We start from the raw sequence: 15875 nt of genomic DNA, 5'->3' as shown, positions 1-15875 counted from the left end.
AATAAGTATTCTGTATTTTGTATTCCACTGCTCAGCCAAAGCTGAGTAATATTAATGATCCCTTATACAGAGGGAGTACAATAAAATGCATAATGTATATCATGTGGGATAACATTTGGACAAACCTATAGCTAATCCACAGAATTATTCACCAAAAACAGATCACAGGCTGAATATCTTTGCACCTCTTTGCTTCCAGATTCCAAATGTTAATATACTGGCAGTGGGAGAATGCTTTAAAACGAGGATAAAAACTAGTGTCACTGTTAATGGATTCTCTAACAGAAAGTGGGAGTGCAGAAGAGATGGAGTGGTTTTCACAAAACCCCCTCTCTATTGAAGCCATTGCTCCAGTTGTTAAAGTAATGAAAGTCTGCCACCACCTGGACATTTTGTTTTCTAGTGAAGCTCATAGTGCAGACGGCTAAGAAGTGCAGAACGCTGAATACTGTTGAAGAAATCCACAAAGAATTCATGATTCATTTCATTATATTACTAAAGAAAGTCTCACACAAATATTAACATTCTCCATTTATTTTGAACACTCGCTTGAAAAAACATTAGTGCAAATCATACAGAGGAACTGTTCAGATATTGATAACATGATTTTAAATTATTAATAAATATACACGACTCAATTTACACTTTGAAATGCTACAAGCACTTTTCACAGTTAAATAACAGTCTCACCGACCATCCTGTTCAACTAACACATTGCAGTCCGTCTGTCTGAATGAAGCAGATTTTACCAACGAGGGTTGAAAAGGCAAAAAAAAAGGAGGTAACATAATTCTCTCTCTCGCTCAGATACAGGCAATGCCAAGTTTTAATTTGCCCATAGAACTCAATTCAATCATAATGCAATAACTACCCTGTATAGCACGATATCTTCAAAGTAGCATATAAATATTCCAATCAAACGGATACAATTCCTTAAACTCATCCTGAAATTAGTGACAACTCTTATGTCACTACACGGTTCCAGCAAAGATTACCCAGTATCTGATCTGACATTTCCATTTTGTCATTTGTACATGTTGGACTTCATTATACACACACTTCACACGACAAACTGTTGACAGCAGATTATATGCAAAGAAATGCTTGTATGCTACAGATGACCAAGCTCTAAACAGTCTTACATGAAGATTTATAGCTGTTGATTGGGGGAAAAAAACAAACACAGAATCATATTTCTGACAAGCATTTTGTGAAACAGGTGCAAAATATTACAGGATTTCAGAAGAAAATGCAGTAAGGCCGATCACTGCCAATGCTGTTCAGAATTAAACTCTCAGTACTGTATAAGTGGCAATGATGCATCCCACTAGTACAGATTACACAGTACTTCTGTTTGGAAACGCAGTGCCATTTACATCAAACCATTTCCCTAATGTTGAGCATTTATTTGTGGTGGCCCATAACCTCCAAAATAAATTCCTTATGTGGGAAACACCAAACTAGGTTTATTGTTCATCAACCTTATGCCATAGTCAGTCATATTATATACATTTGATGGCACATAATGAGAATTATTCTCAAAACGCTCATAGAAATACATAGCAACTGGGCCAACCAGACTATATACAACTTTGATTTGCAAAGGCTGAAACATTAAATCTACCGATGTTACATACACACCAATAATAAAAACAATTACTTTTCTAATAGTTATTAACAGTGATGATATCCCCAACGATAATTCTGAGAGGTAGCATGTGGCCAATGTTTCACTGTAGAGCAGTGATCCTCAAGCCAACATGTGTTACTACTCTGTGACCCTGTAGTCTCATTCTTAGAAGTAATCTTGATGCATCTTCCATTTAATGACACTGGTTATTGTCAATCAGACCAGCGGAGCAATGTCAGTATTTAAGGCCTAATTGCATCCACATAATCCATCTTGAATTAATGTAGCTGTATACAAGATCACAGCATGCAGTGAGAGTTTAAACCAAAAGGCCGCAGACAACAGATATGGAAAAGTGCAAATGCATGCCGAGAATGATTGCCACCTGCTCTCCTCTCTAAATAACCCATCAAAAAAAGAGAGCGGCCTCAATTCCTCCCACTTTATCTCCAATCTGTGACATGTAGCAGTCAGATTAACTTCAAAGTGCAAATCCAAGCCGTCGACGCGAAGTTCATGAAATGAAGGAGAAATCTACAGAACTCCAAGCTTCTACAGCAAGCATTCAAATGCATCCACTCACTGCAATATCCTCAGTCGTATGTAATATCCGTCCTCATTAATTGCACAGCATGATGCAATCTGGGTCCGTAGGGTTTACACTGTGATCAGCAGTTATCTCCCTTCAGTATCACTATGACACAAGTATGGATGCTTCACACAGCAGGGTCCTGAAAACAGAAGAACAGAACAGTATAGACATTTATATTGAGAAAGACAGACATATGGTTGCCTATAATCATCTGCTTGCTCCATTTATGCTTGTAATTTAAGATGTTTTATATTTTTAAACATACTATATACTGTTAATTTAGTTTATTAAGAGCATGGCAGTACTGATGTCTAAGTGGTGGTCCGTCCAAAATGTCAATATCACAATTATCCTCTCACCTGAACAAATTAGGAATAGCTGCGTACTTAATGAATGTTTTTGTAAACACATCCCTTGATCATCATCACCATTTTAAAACTAAAATGTGTTTAACTACCTGACGGTGGGCTGCAGAGTAGTCTTCAGGCTGTAGGACTCTGCTCGGGCCTGCTGCTGACAGCTCTGGTCGCATCCTCTCGGCGCTGGCTTGGAGGCAGCTCATCCTTCTGTGGGGCAGCCTGTTGTGGTTTCACTATGGTGATTTTAATGGGGATTCCTTTGACGCCATGCTGCACTCTGCTGTACTGGCGCATAGATGGGTTGAAAGTGCGAACCATGGGAAATTCATTCAGAGCGGGGGTCTCCTCTTTTGGCTGTGAGCTCTCTTTAATAATGATTTTACTTCTTTTGTTTGAGAAGACCGTTTGCACTGGTAGGATGGAGGGCCTCTTTGCAGAGCCAGAACACTGGAGTCTGGTTTTATGCTGAGGTGAGGCTTGTTTCTCTTCAACCCCTCTATGCAGGTGTCCAACGTTTTCCTTTGTCACGGAGATTCCTCCTTCTTTCCTTTTCTTCACCTCTTTAGGTTTCTTGGGGCACACTGCCATATGTTTGGTGCGGCTGCGACGCATTGTGAACTCCCTGCTACAGTGCGGGCAGACGAAGATCTCTTGCTGCACATCCACCTGTGCAGGTGACATTTTATTCGACGAATGGATGGACTTGTTCCTCTGCGGCATGACCCTTTGAACCAACTTTTTCTTCCTTTTCTTCAGCACCTTGAGCTTCACATTTACTGGGGATTGTTGGTTCAGTTTGGACCTGTTTGACTGACTGGGTCTGTTGGACGCATTTAGTCCGTTAGTAGAGTTGGTGCTAGACAGAACTCCGTTTTGAGTTTTTGCAAAGTGGCGCAGTGGGATGGGATTCTTTTTGGGCGTATATCGCCTTTTATCACTGGCGTTTGCACAAGCCAAGATATGCTTGTGTAACTCTGGCATGTTATCAAAGCTCTTTCCGCACTTGGTGCACCGAATGGCTGTACTGAAGGTTTGTGGGATGTTGTGGGTGGTGAAGTTGGTGGCTGAAGCCACTGAGCCAGCGGGTGATCTGTTATGGTAAGGAAATGGAGGGGGCTTAAAGCTTGGATAATGTTGGTTAATGCCAAGACGAACGTCAGGCCCTTTGACTTTGGCTGCATCCGAGGCCAAGATTTTTATTGTCGTAAACAGTTCTTCGGCAGCCACATCTACTTCAGTTTCTTCCCTTTTCACCGGTTTTGTGGGTTCCTCGGCAGCATCGGGCACCAAGGGCTCCGTGTTAACTTTCGTTGAGATATTGTGGTTCTGAGGTCGTAGTTTTCCCTTTTCTTCTTCCGTGTATGTACACTGCTGGCTGGGATGCAATTCTTCCTGATGCTGCTTCAGGTTACAAAGGTAGACAAATTCTTTTGTACATGCGCTGCACACGTACGTCTTGCCGACGCCGTGGAGGCTTGACCGATGATCAAGCAAAGCGGAGGGTTTGCTAAAGAGCAGCACGCAGAACTCACATTTGTAGGGCCATTCATCAGCATGGTCACCGACATGATGGCCCAGTTCCTTCATCGAATGGAAAAGCTTATCGCACACGTTGCAGATGAAATTCTTGGTGAAAGTCTGCTGTTGGGTATCACTCAGTGCGTTGTTTGAGGATTCGTCGTCTTCAGCATTCTCGGAAGGAGGTGAGGCATTAGATGAGATGTCGGGTACGGAAACAGTGCTGTCAGCAGCTTCCTCCTCTTTTATGGTTGCCGGCTCTGCATTAACAACAAGCTCTGGGTCAGGACTTGATTTACCCACAGTAGCACAATCAGATATCACCGAAGCGGTGGTAGATAGAGTTACTGATTCTGCGATGGAGGACATAAGAATAGTGGGGTCCACAGTTTGAGGATTGGGCATTGATACAATCTGTTGCTGTTCTATGTGATTGACAACCATCTGTGTAGGTGCTGGAGGCTCAGCAGTGCTTTCTTGTAATGTAACTGCAGCAGGGACTATACTGCCTGGGGCTTCAAGAGCTATTGTGCACTCTATCAAAACTGTGTTGCTAGTAATGTTGTAAGAATTGATGAGGGAATCATTTAAAGTTACAGTAGGGGCGAATGCCAAGTCAGACATTGAAGTTGACTCGACTATAGGCGGATTGAGAGCTATCTGATCAGAGAGAAACATGTGGCCGGGTAGATTTAGAGTTGGGTCAAGGGATTGGGCGAGAGTGACAGGGTTTGCAGAATTTGTCGTGGCAAATGCAGCACTTAAATCACACTCTGAAAAATGTAATGCATTTTCTGTGCAGATCACCAGGGGCTTGGGTGATATATTCGGAGCTAATACCTGGATTGGTTGGCTTGAAGGGTTTGAAATATGTGATGGTGCCAAAACTGTTATTAATGAAGGAGCAGAAGGGAGCAGAGTGTGTGAGGCTGGGGAAGCAAATGCTATAGTACATGGTGAAGCTGGCTGCAGGGCAACAGGGGTGAGGGAGGCAGGTGCTGAAGTCAGAGAACTGGGGGGAAGTGCAAGCCCATAAAGAAGTCCTTCTGGATCAATTGGGGTCATCATTTCTGGACCTGCAAGTATGGTGTAGTCTGTCACTAAAGGGGTCTCAGGATTCCCTAGGCTTACATTTTGCCCTCCAATATTTATTAAGGCCATCTCTGCCATGCATGTATTTGATATACCTTCATTCAAAACTGCCTGTGAAACTAAATTTAACATCAGTTCAGATTCACCTAGGGTCTTTTTTTGAAAACTCAGATCCAGCACAGAATCAGCTAAAGCTACATCTTCATTTCTTTTGACTGTATTAGAGAGGTCCAGTGGCTGCTGGTTACAGGAATTTCCGCCGGACCTGGGGGGCCAGCTGTCTGCCATTGCTGACTCCTCCACAGGAGGAATTGTGTCATCCTTCACATTGGCTGTTTGGTGCACAGGTGAACTATGTTGAGTCTCCATCAGCTCTGTACTTATAGCATCACAATCACCACTATCTGCTGTTTCTCCTTTGGATGTTAGGTTTTGCGGTGGAGAGCTTGGTGGAGACCCGGTCCGTCTTTTAAACCTACCTGTTCCAGTGGGCAGGACAGAGAGAGAGACGGGTGAACAGGGCATCTGGCCATCTGCGATGAGGGCAAGCGTAGGTTTAAGTCCATCCTGCTTCTCCAGGAGCTGCTTCAGCTTTGGAGACAGAAACACAGTTCTTTCCTTCTGCACAACGGTAGACTCTGTGTTCTGAGGAAGTAGATTCCCTAATAAAGATGAAACAAGGGAAGACGAGGAAGAAGACACGACCACCTCAGACTCCAGTTCAGTTTTAATTTGTGGCAAAAGAGGTGGTGTTGCAGTTCTTCTTTTGGCCAGTGGTTGACCAGGCATCTCTTTGCCTGTAACTGAATCTGCATTTAAAACCTGGTTGATTTGGGTGGGGTCTAAAATCAGGGCATCCAGTCCAACAAAATTTGAAGTACCAGAATGAATCTCGGGTGCCTCACAGTTACTGACTGTACTTGTTGACACTATCTTTCCATCGATATAAAAGCTGAGATTCTCTGAAATATCGCTAGAGACATCTAGCATGTATTGTTCTACGTGTCCCACTTCATTCTCCAGAACAGCTGCAGGCGCTGTGTTGTCACCGAGCTCCGTTTGCTGTTGTGAACTTTCACTGACAATCGTCTGAAGAGTTTCCTCTTGGGGCAGCTGGTTCTTTTCCACATGTGTGACTTGCAGGGGCTGCAGATGAACCCTGCGCTCATGTCGAAGCTTGTTGGTTTGTGTCGTGAACAGCTTTTCACAAAACTTGCAAGCGTGACGCCCCTCTAATACTCCCGGTTTGTCTGGCTGAGCAGTGTGGTCACCAGCCGACAAAATTAAAGCGTCAGAGCTAGATGGGGATGAAGTATGAAGCTGCATGACTGAGTCTACCGAATCCAGAGGCTTCATTTTTTCATGCTGCAAATTACCAAGGTTTGAACCGACAGACACGTTGCTCTGATTGTTTTTGTATGTGCGTGCCTCGTTCTTCACCAAAGCGTGGATGTGCATGTGTCGTTCTAAGCCTTGCTTGCTGGAAAAATGTCTCTCACAGTGCTGGCAAGGAAAAGAATTTGAGTCTCTCCCAGTGTCCAGTGTAATCATGTCTTGTTCCATGTTAGTTTCCTCTTGATAAATGTTGTCATCTTCCTCCTCCTCCCCATCCTCCTCCATATCTTCATTGTCTCCAAATTCAGAGATGTAGAAGTGAGGAGAGTCCTCCATCTTTCTTTGGAGGTTGTATCCAGCTATCTGAAGGAAGTTTTGAAAGCTGTCACACCTTGAATTGAATAGACAGAGAAGTTATTGTCATTTACACATAATATAGGTGCAGGGCCATTTAAAGTCTGCATTAATTAACTTGAACGTCAGTCTTAATCGGTGCAGTCAAATTGTTCACACCTTGCACTGTAATACAAATCTATACATCAGAAATGTTTACTGTTAAAGTTGTCTGCATTATCAAATTATTGAATAAAGTTCTTATTACAAATAGTAGTAGTAAATACTGTATTTTTATTCATTAATGACAAACAGCAAATTGCCACCACTAAATCCACCTCTCAACAGACATTGTGAATTGTATTACAACTGCATTGGAATAGTACTGCATTGTACAGATGTTCACAATATTGTCTAAATCCTATACATCATAACACAATGTTATTCTTTCCATAATATTATTGTTTTACATTTGAGAATTTAATGTGTTGTGATCTACAAAAATTCAACTATGAAGGCCTTCCATTTCCTAAACATCTAAAGAATAAACCAGTAAGACAACATTAACTGAAAGCAATGTGTAGAATTGTTTTCATGCCATCTTACCATTTTCATGGTCAGTGCAGATTAGAAGGCATGCTTGCTTGACAGATGAACGCAGGCTTTTCTTTCTGTTGGAGGAGGAGAGACAACAGGAAACCACACATTACTGTGACACCTGTTCCACAATATAACACTGAAACGACTCAATGATAAGGAGCACAAACAGCTCAAAGTGAACAGCTGTGATGTGGGACGAGTTGAGCACAATGTACTTGTCAGTCATTTGGCTGCTCAGAAAACCTTGGGTTCTGGTATTGTTTGCTAATATACCTCAAGCACATCAAGATTATATCATGAAACAACAACCGGCATGAGCTAGCGGATCCACACTTTGTAACATGGTGTTATACGCAGTAAGTGTTTTCTTTTGATCTACTAGTTCCCTACAGTCCCAGAATACATCTAATCTGTCCCCATTTACCCTGGTATGGTTGTTTTACACCACCTGCTACAGTGATTTTTGTTTTAATAGCTACCTTTTGTTGATTATTTTATAACTTGTAAAATGTTGATACCCATCTAACGTCACTGCTTGGTAGGACAAAATGGCAGGCCCATGGTGTGTGCTATATTTTGTTGTCGTGCTCCTCCTCACGTACGCATGAGCTCTCTTATCAAAATCAGTTGTGCGCAATTGTTGCTTCTATTATCCGTTTTGCACCAGTTACTTTTTCATATTTACCCTGCATACTTACTCCATTACTAGCCGGTTTAAAGCAACTGTAGGCACAAGAAGAAATGTAAACAAAGACATTATAGTTCATGTCACATTTGGTCTGGAGAAAGGAAGGAAGCTGCTTTGTCTCTTGTTGGTAAGTCAGAAACTAATTGTAGATTTGGGTTTAGGCATTGTGTGTGTAAAGCTAGTGGTAACATTTAGTCTAGTATTGATAGCTTGTTGTTGAACTTCTTGTGAAGCTGTCTATGGTAAGTGAGCAATCAGCTTGTTTGAAGCCAGCTCACCTGTAGTGAATAGACTTGATTAGAGGGAAGGAGGAGCCACAGTCAGAACTTAAAGGACAGCAGTAGTTCTCTTCAAACCACATTTGGTCTGGAGAAAGGAAGGAAGCTGCTTTGTCTCTTGTTGGTAAGTCAGAAACTAATTGTAGATTTGGGTTTAGGCATTGTGTGTGTAAAGCTAGTGGTAACATTTAGTCTAGTATTGATAGCTTGTTGTTGAACTTCTTGTGAAGCTGTCTATGGTAAGTGAGCAATCAGCTTGTTTGAAGCCAGCTCACCTGTAGTGAATAGACTTGATTAGAGGGAAGGAGGAGCCACAGTCAGAACTTAAAGGACAGCAGTAGTTCTCTTCAAACCACATTTGGTCTGGAGAAAGGAAGGAAGCTGCTTTGTCTCTTGTTGGTAAGTCAGAAACTAATTGTAGATTTGGGTTTAGGCATTGTGTGTGTAAAGCTAGTGGTAACATTTAGTCTAGTATTGATAGCTTGTTGTTGAACTTCTTGTGAAGCTGTCTATGGTAAGTGAGCAATCAGCTTGTTTGAAGCCAGCTCACCTGTAGTGAATAGACTTGATTAGAGGGAAGGAGGAGCCACAGTCAGAACTTAAAGGACAGCAGTAGTTCTCTTCAAACCACATTTGGTCTGGAGAAAGGAAGGAAGCTGCTTTGTCTCTTGTTGGTAAGTCAGAAACTAATTGTAGATTTGGGTTTAGGCATTGTGTGTGTAAAGCTAGTGGTAACATTTAGTCTAGTATTGATAGCTTGTTGTTGAACTTCTTGTGAAGCTGTCTATGGTAAGTGAGCAATCAGCTTGTTTGAAGCCAGCTCACCTGTAGTGAATAGACTTGATTAGAGGGAAGGAGGAGCCACAGTCAGAACTTAAAGGACAGCAGTAGTTCTCTTCAAACCACATTTGGTCTGGAGAAAGGAAGGAAGCTGCTTTGTCTCTTGTTGGTAAGTCAGAAACTAATTGTAGATTTGGGTTTAGGCATTGTGTGTGTAAAGCTAGTGGTAACATTTAGTCTAGTATTGATAGCTTGTTGTTGAACTTCTTGTGAAGCTGTCTATGGTAAGTGAGCAATCAGCTTGTTTGAAGCCAGCTCACCTGTAGTGAATAGACTTGATTAGAGGGAAGGAGGAGCCACAGTCAGAACTTAAAGGACAGCAGTAGTTCTCTTCAAACCACATTTGGTCTGGAGAAAGGAAGGAAGCTGCTTTGTCTCTTGTTGGTAAGTCAGAAACTAATTGTAGATTTGGGTTTAGGCATTGTGTGTGTAAAGCTAGTGGTAACATTTAGTCTAGTATTGATAGCTTGTTGTTGAACTTCTTGTGAAGCTGTCTATGGTAAGTGAGCAATCAGCTTGTTTGAAGCCAGCTCACCTGTAGTGAATAGACTTGATTAGAGGGAAGGAGGAGCCACAGTCAGTACTTGCGGTAAATTGAGCACTTAAAAGGCTGTCACTACAGCGTCAGCTGCAGCGTCGGGCCATCAGAACGAAGACAGCTGAACAAAGACAAGGGGAGTCTATCTGTGGGAGTCCATCGAGGAAGCCCATTGAGGTAGGTATAACATCTCAACCCCCCCCCCCCTCGCAGCCATGTGTCTTATCCCAGTCAGGACATCGCACTGGAGAAGATTTTACCGAAGTCCCTTCATTCGAGGCTGTAACCCATCCAATCTCTGCTACCCACCAATCTCCACCGGTAAGGAACTTGAAGTACTAGGGGGGCTGTGGAACTGCCAGTCTGCAGTCAAGAAGGCGGACACCATCTCAGCCTATGCCTCCCTGCAGTCTCTCCACTTCCTGGCCCTCACAGAGACCTGGATCACCCCAGAAAACACTGCCACTCCAGCTGCCCTTTCAACTGCCTACTCATTTTCACACTCCCCAAGACGAACAGGGCGAGGAGGAGGAACTGGGCTCCTCATCTCACCCACATGGTCCTACCAGGTCCTTCCTCTCGACCACCTACCCCGATCTACGCTTGAATTTCACGCCGTCGCTGTCACCATTCCTTTCAAACTCAACATCATAGTGATCTATCGCCCACCCGGTCCTCTTGGTGACTTTTTGGATGAGATGGATGCCCTCCTGAGCTGCTCCCCTGATGATGGCACACCGCTCGTCGTCCTCGGTGACTTCAACATCCACTCGGGAAAGCTGCACTCATCTGAATTCATCGACTTCTTTTCCGCATTTGACCTTACGCTCTCCCCCTCTCCACCAACTCACCGGGCCGGGAACCAACTTGACCTTGTCTTCACAAGATCCTGTGGCATCTCGGCAATCTCTGTTACCCCGCTCACCGTGTCCGACCATCACTTTGTGACTTTCTCCCTCCCCATGAAGCCCACCACATCCCTCCCCTCTACGCCTCGAATGGTCACCAGCCGCCGCAACCTGAAATCCCTCACTCCCTCCGCTCTCTCCTCAACTGTTATCTCCTCGCTCCCATCCTCGGAACAGTTCTCCTTAATGCCTACTGAGGAAGCCTCCTCTATCCTGATGTCCTCACTCGCCTCTTCTTTGGACACTCTCTGTCCCCCAATCGCACGACCGGCGCGATCATCTCCCCCCCCTCCCTGGCTGTCTGAACCTCTGCGAACCAACAGATCATTGTTGCGAGCGTCAGAGAGAAAATGGAAGAAATCGGGACAGCACGAGGACCTTGCTCACTACCACCTCCTCCTCTCTGACTTCACCTCAACTGTTTCGGCAGCTAAATCTGCCTTCTACCTGGCAAAGATCAACTCTTCTGCCTCCAACCCCAGGAAACTCTTCTCCATGTTCTCTTCCCTCCTCACCCCTCCTACCCCTCCGCCCCCTTCCTTCCTTACTGCCGATGACTTTGCAACTTACTTTACCAAGAAAGTAAATGACATCAGCTCATCATTCACGCCTATTCCCTCCCAGAAGACATCTCCCCCAACTCTCAACTCGGATGGTCTTACCAGCTTTAGCCCCCTCACCTCTGAAGACGTTCACGCACTTGTTACATCTAACCGTGCCACCACCTGCTCCCTTGACCCGATTCCCTCCTCTCTTCTCCAGGACATCTCACACGACATCTTGCCATTCCTCACCACCCTGATCAACTCCTCCCTCACCTCAGGTGTCATTCCAGCGGATTTTAAGACCGCTATCGTGAAGCCTCTCCTGAAAAAACCCACCCTTGACGCTACTGACATCCAAAGCTACAGACCTGTATCTCTTCTTTCATTCCTCTCTAAAACCTTGGAACGTGCTGCCTACAACCAACTGTCATCCTATCTCTTGCGGAAGAACCTCCTAGACCCTAACCAATCAGGATTCAGGACTGCCCACTCCACTGAGACGGCCCTCCTCACTGTGACCGAGTCCCTGCGAGACGCCAAAACATCATCCAACTCCTCCGTTCTCATTCTCCTTGACCTATCTGCTGCATTCGACACAGTCAACCACCAAATTCTCCTCTCCACTCTGGCTGAACTTGGCATAACCGACTCTGCTCTCACCTGGTTTACATCATACCTGACAAACCGCACCTTTCAGGTCACATGGAATGGCTCTATGTCCAAACCCTGCTCTCTGGACACGGGTGTCCCTCAAGGCTCAGTATTAGGACCGCTTCTGTTCTCACTATACACCAGATCACTAGGTTCTGTTATCACATCGCATGGATTCTCCTACCATTGCTACGCTGATGACACCCAGCTGTTCCTCTCTTTTCCCCCGTCCTCTGACGCTCACATTGCAACTCGCATCTCGGACTGTCTGGCTGACATCTCTGTCTGGACAACTGCACATCACCTCAAGCTTAACCTGAATAAAACCTAACTCCTCTTCATCCCAGGGAAAGACTGCCCTCACATGGACCTGTCGGTCACTGTTGAGGGCATCACAGTATTTCCTTCCTCAACTGCGAGGAACCTGGGTGTAATCCTCGATGACCAACTATCCTGCACCCCCAACATCACTGCTGTGGCCCGATCCTGCAGATTTGCCCTCTACAATATCCGCAGGATTCGGACCTTCCTCACAAAGGATGCAACGCAGCTCTTGGTCCAAGCACTGGTCATCTCCCGCCTTGACTACTGCAACTCTCTCCTGGCCGGACTCCCGGCCTATGCGATTAAACCATTGCAGCGTATCCAGAACGCTGCAGCACGCCTTATCTTCAACCTACCCAAATTCTCCCACGTGACCCCCCTCCTCCGTGACCTCCACTGGCTCCCTGTTGCAGCACGCATCCAATTCAAGACGATGACACTGGCCTTCAGGGCCATCAATGGAACGGCACCTGCCTACCTTCAAACACTGGTCAAACCTCATGCCCCGAAGCGAGCACTCCGCTCCTCTACTTCAGCTGGCCGGCTGGTACCACCATCGCTGAAATCAAACAAATGTCGCTCAGCAAAGTCCAGACTCTTCTCTGTTCTGGCGCCTCAGTGGTGGAACGAACTCCCGACCAATATCAGGACAGCAGAGTCATTTGCCATCTTCCGAAAAAGGCTCAAGACTCACCTGTTCAGACTTCACCTCGACTCTACATAGCATGACCCACTAACACCCTCCCTCGACCCCCCCCCCCCCCCCCCACCCGCAAAAAAAAAAAAAAAAAAAAAAAAAAAAAAAAAACTCGGATCGTAGCACTGTTACTCTTGAAGTACTACTTTACTCAGATGAGGACCTAACACTTGTTCTATTTTTAGCTCTTACTGCATCGGCAATGATACGTCGTGGTTTCTTTGTTTCCTTCTTTTGACAAATGTACTTATTGTAAGTCGCTTTGGACAAAAGCGTCTGCTAAATGACCTAAATGTAAATGTAAATGTAATGTTTATGAACGTTGTCTTTCAGCTATTTTCAGACGATACTGGTGGCGACTTCTTGTTGCACGAATACAACTAAATCAGTCACGTTTTAAATAATTAGAAGGATCGAAAAATGATTCCAACTCCTTTCAGGGGCCTAACGTTACATACTAAATTATTTCAGCCAGTCGCAAAATGTAACTTTCCATCCATCTGCGCTGCGATATATATTTATTTCACACGTATCGCACATAAAATAGCTGTATGACGAATGTACTTAGTCAATTTTATATCATTACAACTCAGATTAGCTTTAGGATGCGTTCACACTCATCTGCTTCACCTGGTGTGATGACGCTCCCCCGTCCTTTGCACCATTGCTAGCTGGTCACACATCACGTCGTCATATTACTGTTTCACGACGGACGCAGTTAGCTCGTTCACTCAAAGGTCAATTGGCTTCTCTAAAACATCTCTCCACTGTCCTCCTGGTACAAAAAAGTCGCTCACCAAATCAAGTTCCTGTAACCGTCAAGCTCCGAGACAAGGCTTCACATCACAAGTGAAAGAAATCAGCTGTTACCGCCATTAAAGCATTAACAAGATACTGCTAGCAGTGATGCTAGCTCGCAAGCCCTAGCTACATTCCGGATAGAATGTTCGAGACGAGCGTTCGGAATACTGACCGTTGACACAAGCCTGCACGTTACAGGTTCCGTGCACGCGTGCAACACGTATGTGCTGCCGTAGAACGGTTTGAAATATTCCTCTCGTTTTAAGTTGTGTACAAATGTGTGTGTTTTCCTTCCCCAAATGTACCAACAAGATTCTGGCGTTTTGATTGGCTGGCAAATGTGGATGTCATATTTCAACCAATCAGCAATAGGTTTGCTAAAGTGGAAGAAGAAAAAAACGACAGCAAAAGGCAACTGTCACCTCGGAGTAAAATGAGAGTATTAGGGCATCATTGGCAGCCTTAACAAATGGTTTAATTAACATGTACGACCCCAATGCCACAGGCTAAGATATTACAGATATACATCTAAAATATTACAAATATGCATGCTGGCTCAAGCAAGTATTAGGCATAATGGTGGTAATCTAAGTGGTGTATTAATCTCAAATCGTGTGAGGTAAAAACGAACTCTAAATTGTGAAACTGTAAAATATCAGGGACACACACATTTAGTTAAAGGCTACACATTGACACATTAGTTTTGAGTTTTTACATTTAATAGTATAAACTTCTTCACATTCTCAAAATGAATTTAAAATGTGTAATTAATTATATATAATTAAATCATTAGTAACAGTCAAGTGCTTTGATACATATGCAGACATTTTTTGTTAAAACAGCCATATCTAATTTAATTTCTGAACAAACTATCCTTGCAGTGCATCGAAAAGGCCTATAGAGGGCACAATATAATAATGTCTCAATCTAAAGAAGTTAATAAATTCAGTACACTGTTGAATATAGTGCAACTTCAGTGCAAGACATGTTTCTGTGTTCTGTGTGTAACATTTGTATTTGGTTTATGGTTATCCACTGTAAGAAATAGTATTGCGATATATTTTCTTTAATATAACAGACATTAAGATGAACAAATTACTGTGAACTTGTCTCCAAAAAAAATAGTTAAAAGACACTACATTTTTATTTGTATCCACGTATTTTAAACTACAAGAAGTAGATCTCATTAGCCCTCCAACAGCATTGTTTATACATTTGTATAAAAAGAAAATCACACAAGTAAAAAACAATATTTTTTTTTTGCAAAATATAACTATAGGGATCAAATATTATATAAATACAATAATATACATTTGTGGCAGACTGCGCAAAAATAATAAAGTGTACTGTAAACAGTGGTGTAGTATCTGTAATGAAAAATAAGAATGATCTGTTGTATAACAGAGACATAAACAGGTTTTATAGCCAGGCCATATCTCATATCCTGAATTCACATTGCCATTTTCTTTTACGGATGTTGGGAACACAGAAGCTAAACTGAGCTGACAAGTTGAAGATTCATAATGTGCATTTGTGTATTTGTTCTCTTCCCCTGACCAGCTCTCTGTTTTCTCCCCCAACAATTGCCAATTGAATCACGAGGCACTGGTTCATTTAAAGCTCACACCTACACTGATGTATATAGCCACCCTCTGGTTTCACATTGCGTTATTTCAACCTCCAGAATCAACATAAATGACATTCTTTAAGAGGATCTGTAGGAGTGCACCCGAGCCCACGTGTACATTTGTGACATCGTGCAGCACATGGGTGGTGTTCTCAGGGCACATGCATGGCATGTCTCTCGTTGTAATGTTGCATGTGGGCTGAGAGGTGTTTCACTATCAAACTATCGTGAACAACAGGCCTCTCTCTCCCAAGGGTGTTTCTCCTTCTCTATACTTTGGATTTAGCCTCCAAAACTTGGCTGTGAAGTCGCTGACCCTAACACACATACACTTTGAGGAACAAACTTTAAATAAACAGTGTAAGATTCTCACACGTAGTTGATTCATTTCAAGTTAACCGTGATCATGCATATTTCTAGCTTGTCACAGCGAGTCACTTTGGCCATAGAGGCATTAGTGTGCCTTTCACAGTTGATGGCAATTGCAGCTGTGGAATTATGATGAGCAGTTTGTGACGG

The 15875-nt window shown here is 43.5% G+C and overlaps 1 protein-coding gene across 2 annotated transcripts; it reads right to left on the bottom strand.

The window, feature by feature from the left end:
* Positions 1–514: 514 nt before the first annotated feature.
* prdm2a (PR domain containing 2, with ZNF domain a) lies at positions 515–14020 on the bottom strand. 2 transcript variants are annotated; one of them, XM_084014823.1, is made up of 5 exons: positions 13902–14017; positions 7466–7530; positions 5671–6917; positions 2680–4359; positions 515–2361 (listed from the first exon to the last, which is right to left on the bottom strand). In XM_084014823.1, exons 3-4 carry the CDS (start codon positions 6860–6862, stop codon positions 2705–2707), a joined length of 2847 nt encoding a protein of 948 aa, XP_083870949.1. In that variant the 5' UTR covers positions 6863–6917; positions 7466–7530; positions 13902–14017; the 3' UTR covers positions 515–2361; positions 2680–2704. The 2 variants fall into 2 exon arrangements, with proteins under 2 accessions (XP_083870949.1, XP_083870948.1); XM_084014822.1 differs by having other exon boundaries at positions 2680–6917; positions 13902–14020.
* Positions 14021–15875: the final 1855 nt, after the last annotated feature.

Source organism: Eutrigla gurnardus (genome assembly GCF_963514095.1).
Source record: "Eutrigla gurnardus genome assembly, chromosome: 8".
Lineage (NCBI taxonomy): Eukaryota > Metazoa > Chordata > Actinopteri > Perciformes > Triglidae > Eutrigla > Eutrigla gurnardus.
This window is presented reverse-complemented; position numbering and strand designations above follow the sequence as displayed.

Excerpts from the sequence above, each read along its gene's own strand:
- prdm2a (XM_084014822.1), bottom strand. The coding sequence starts at position 6,862 with ATGGAGGACTCTCCTCACTTCTACATCTCTGAATTTGGAGACAATGAA.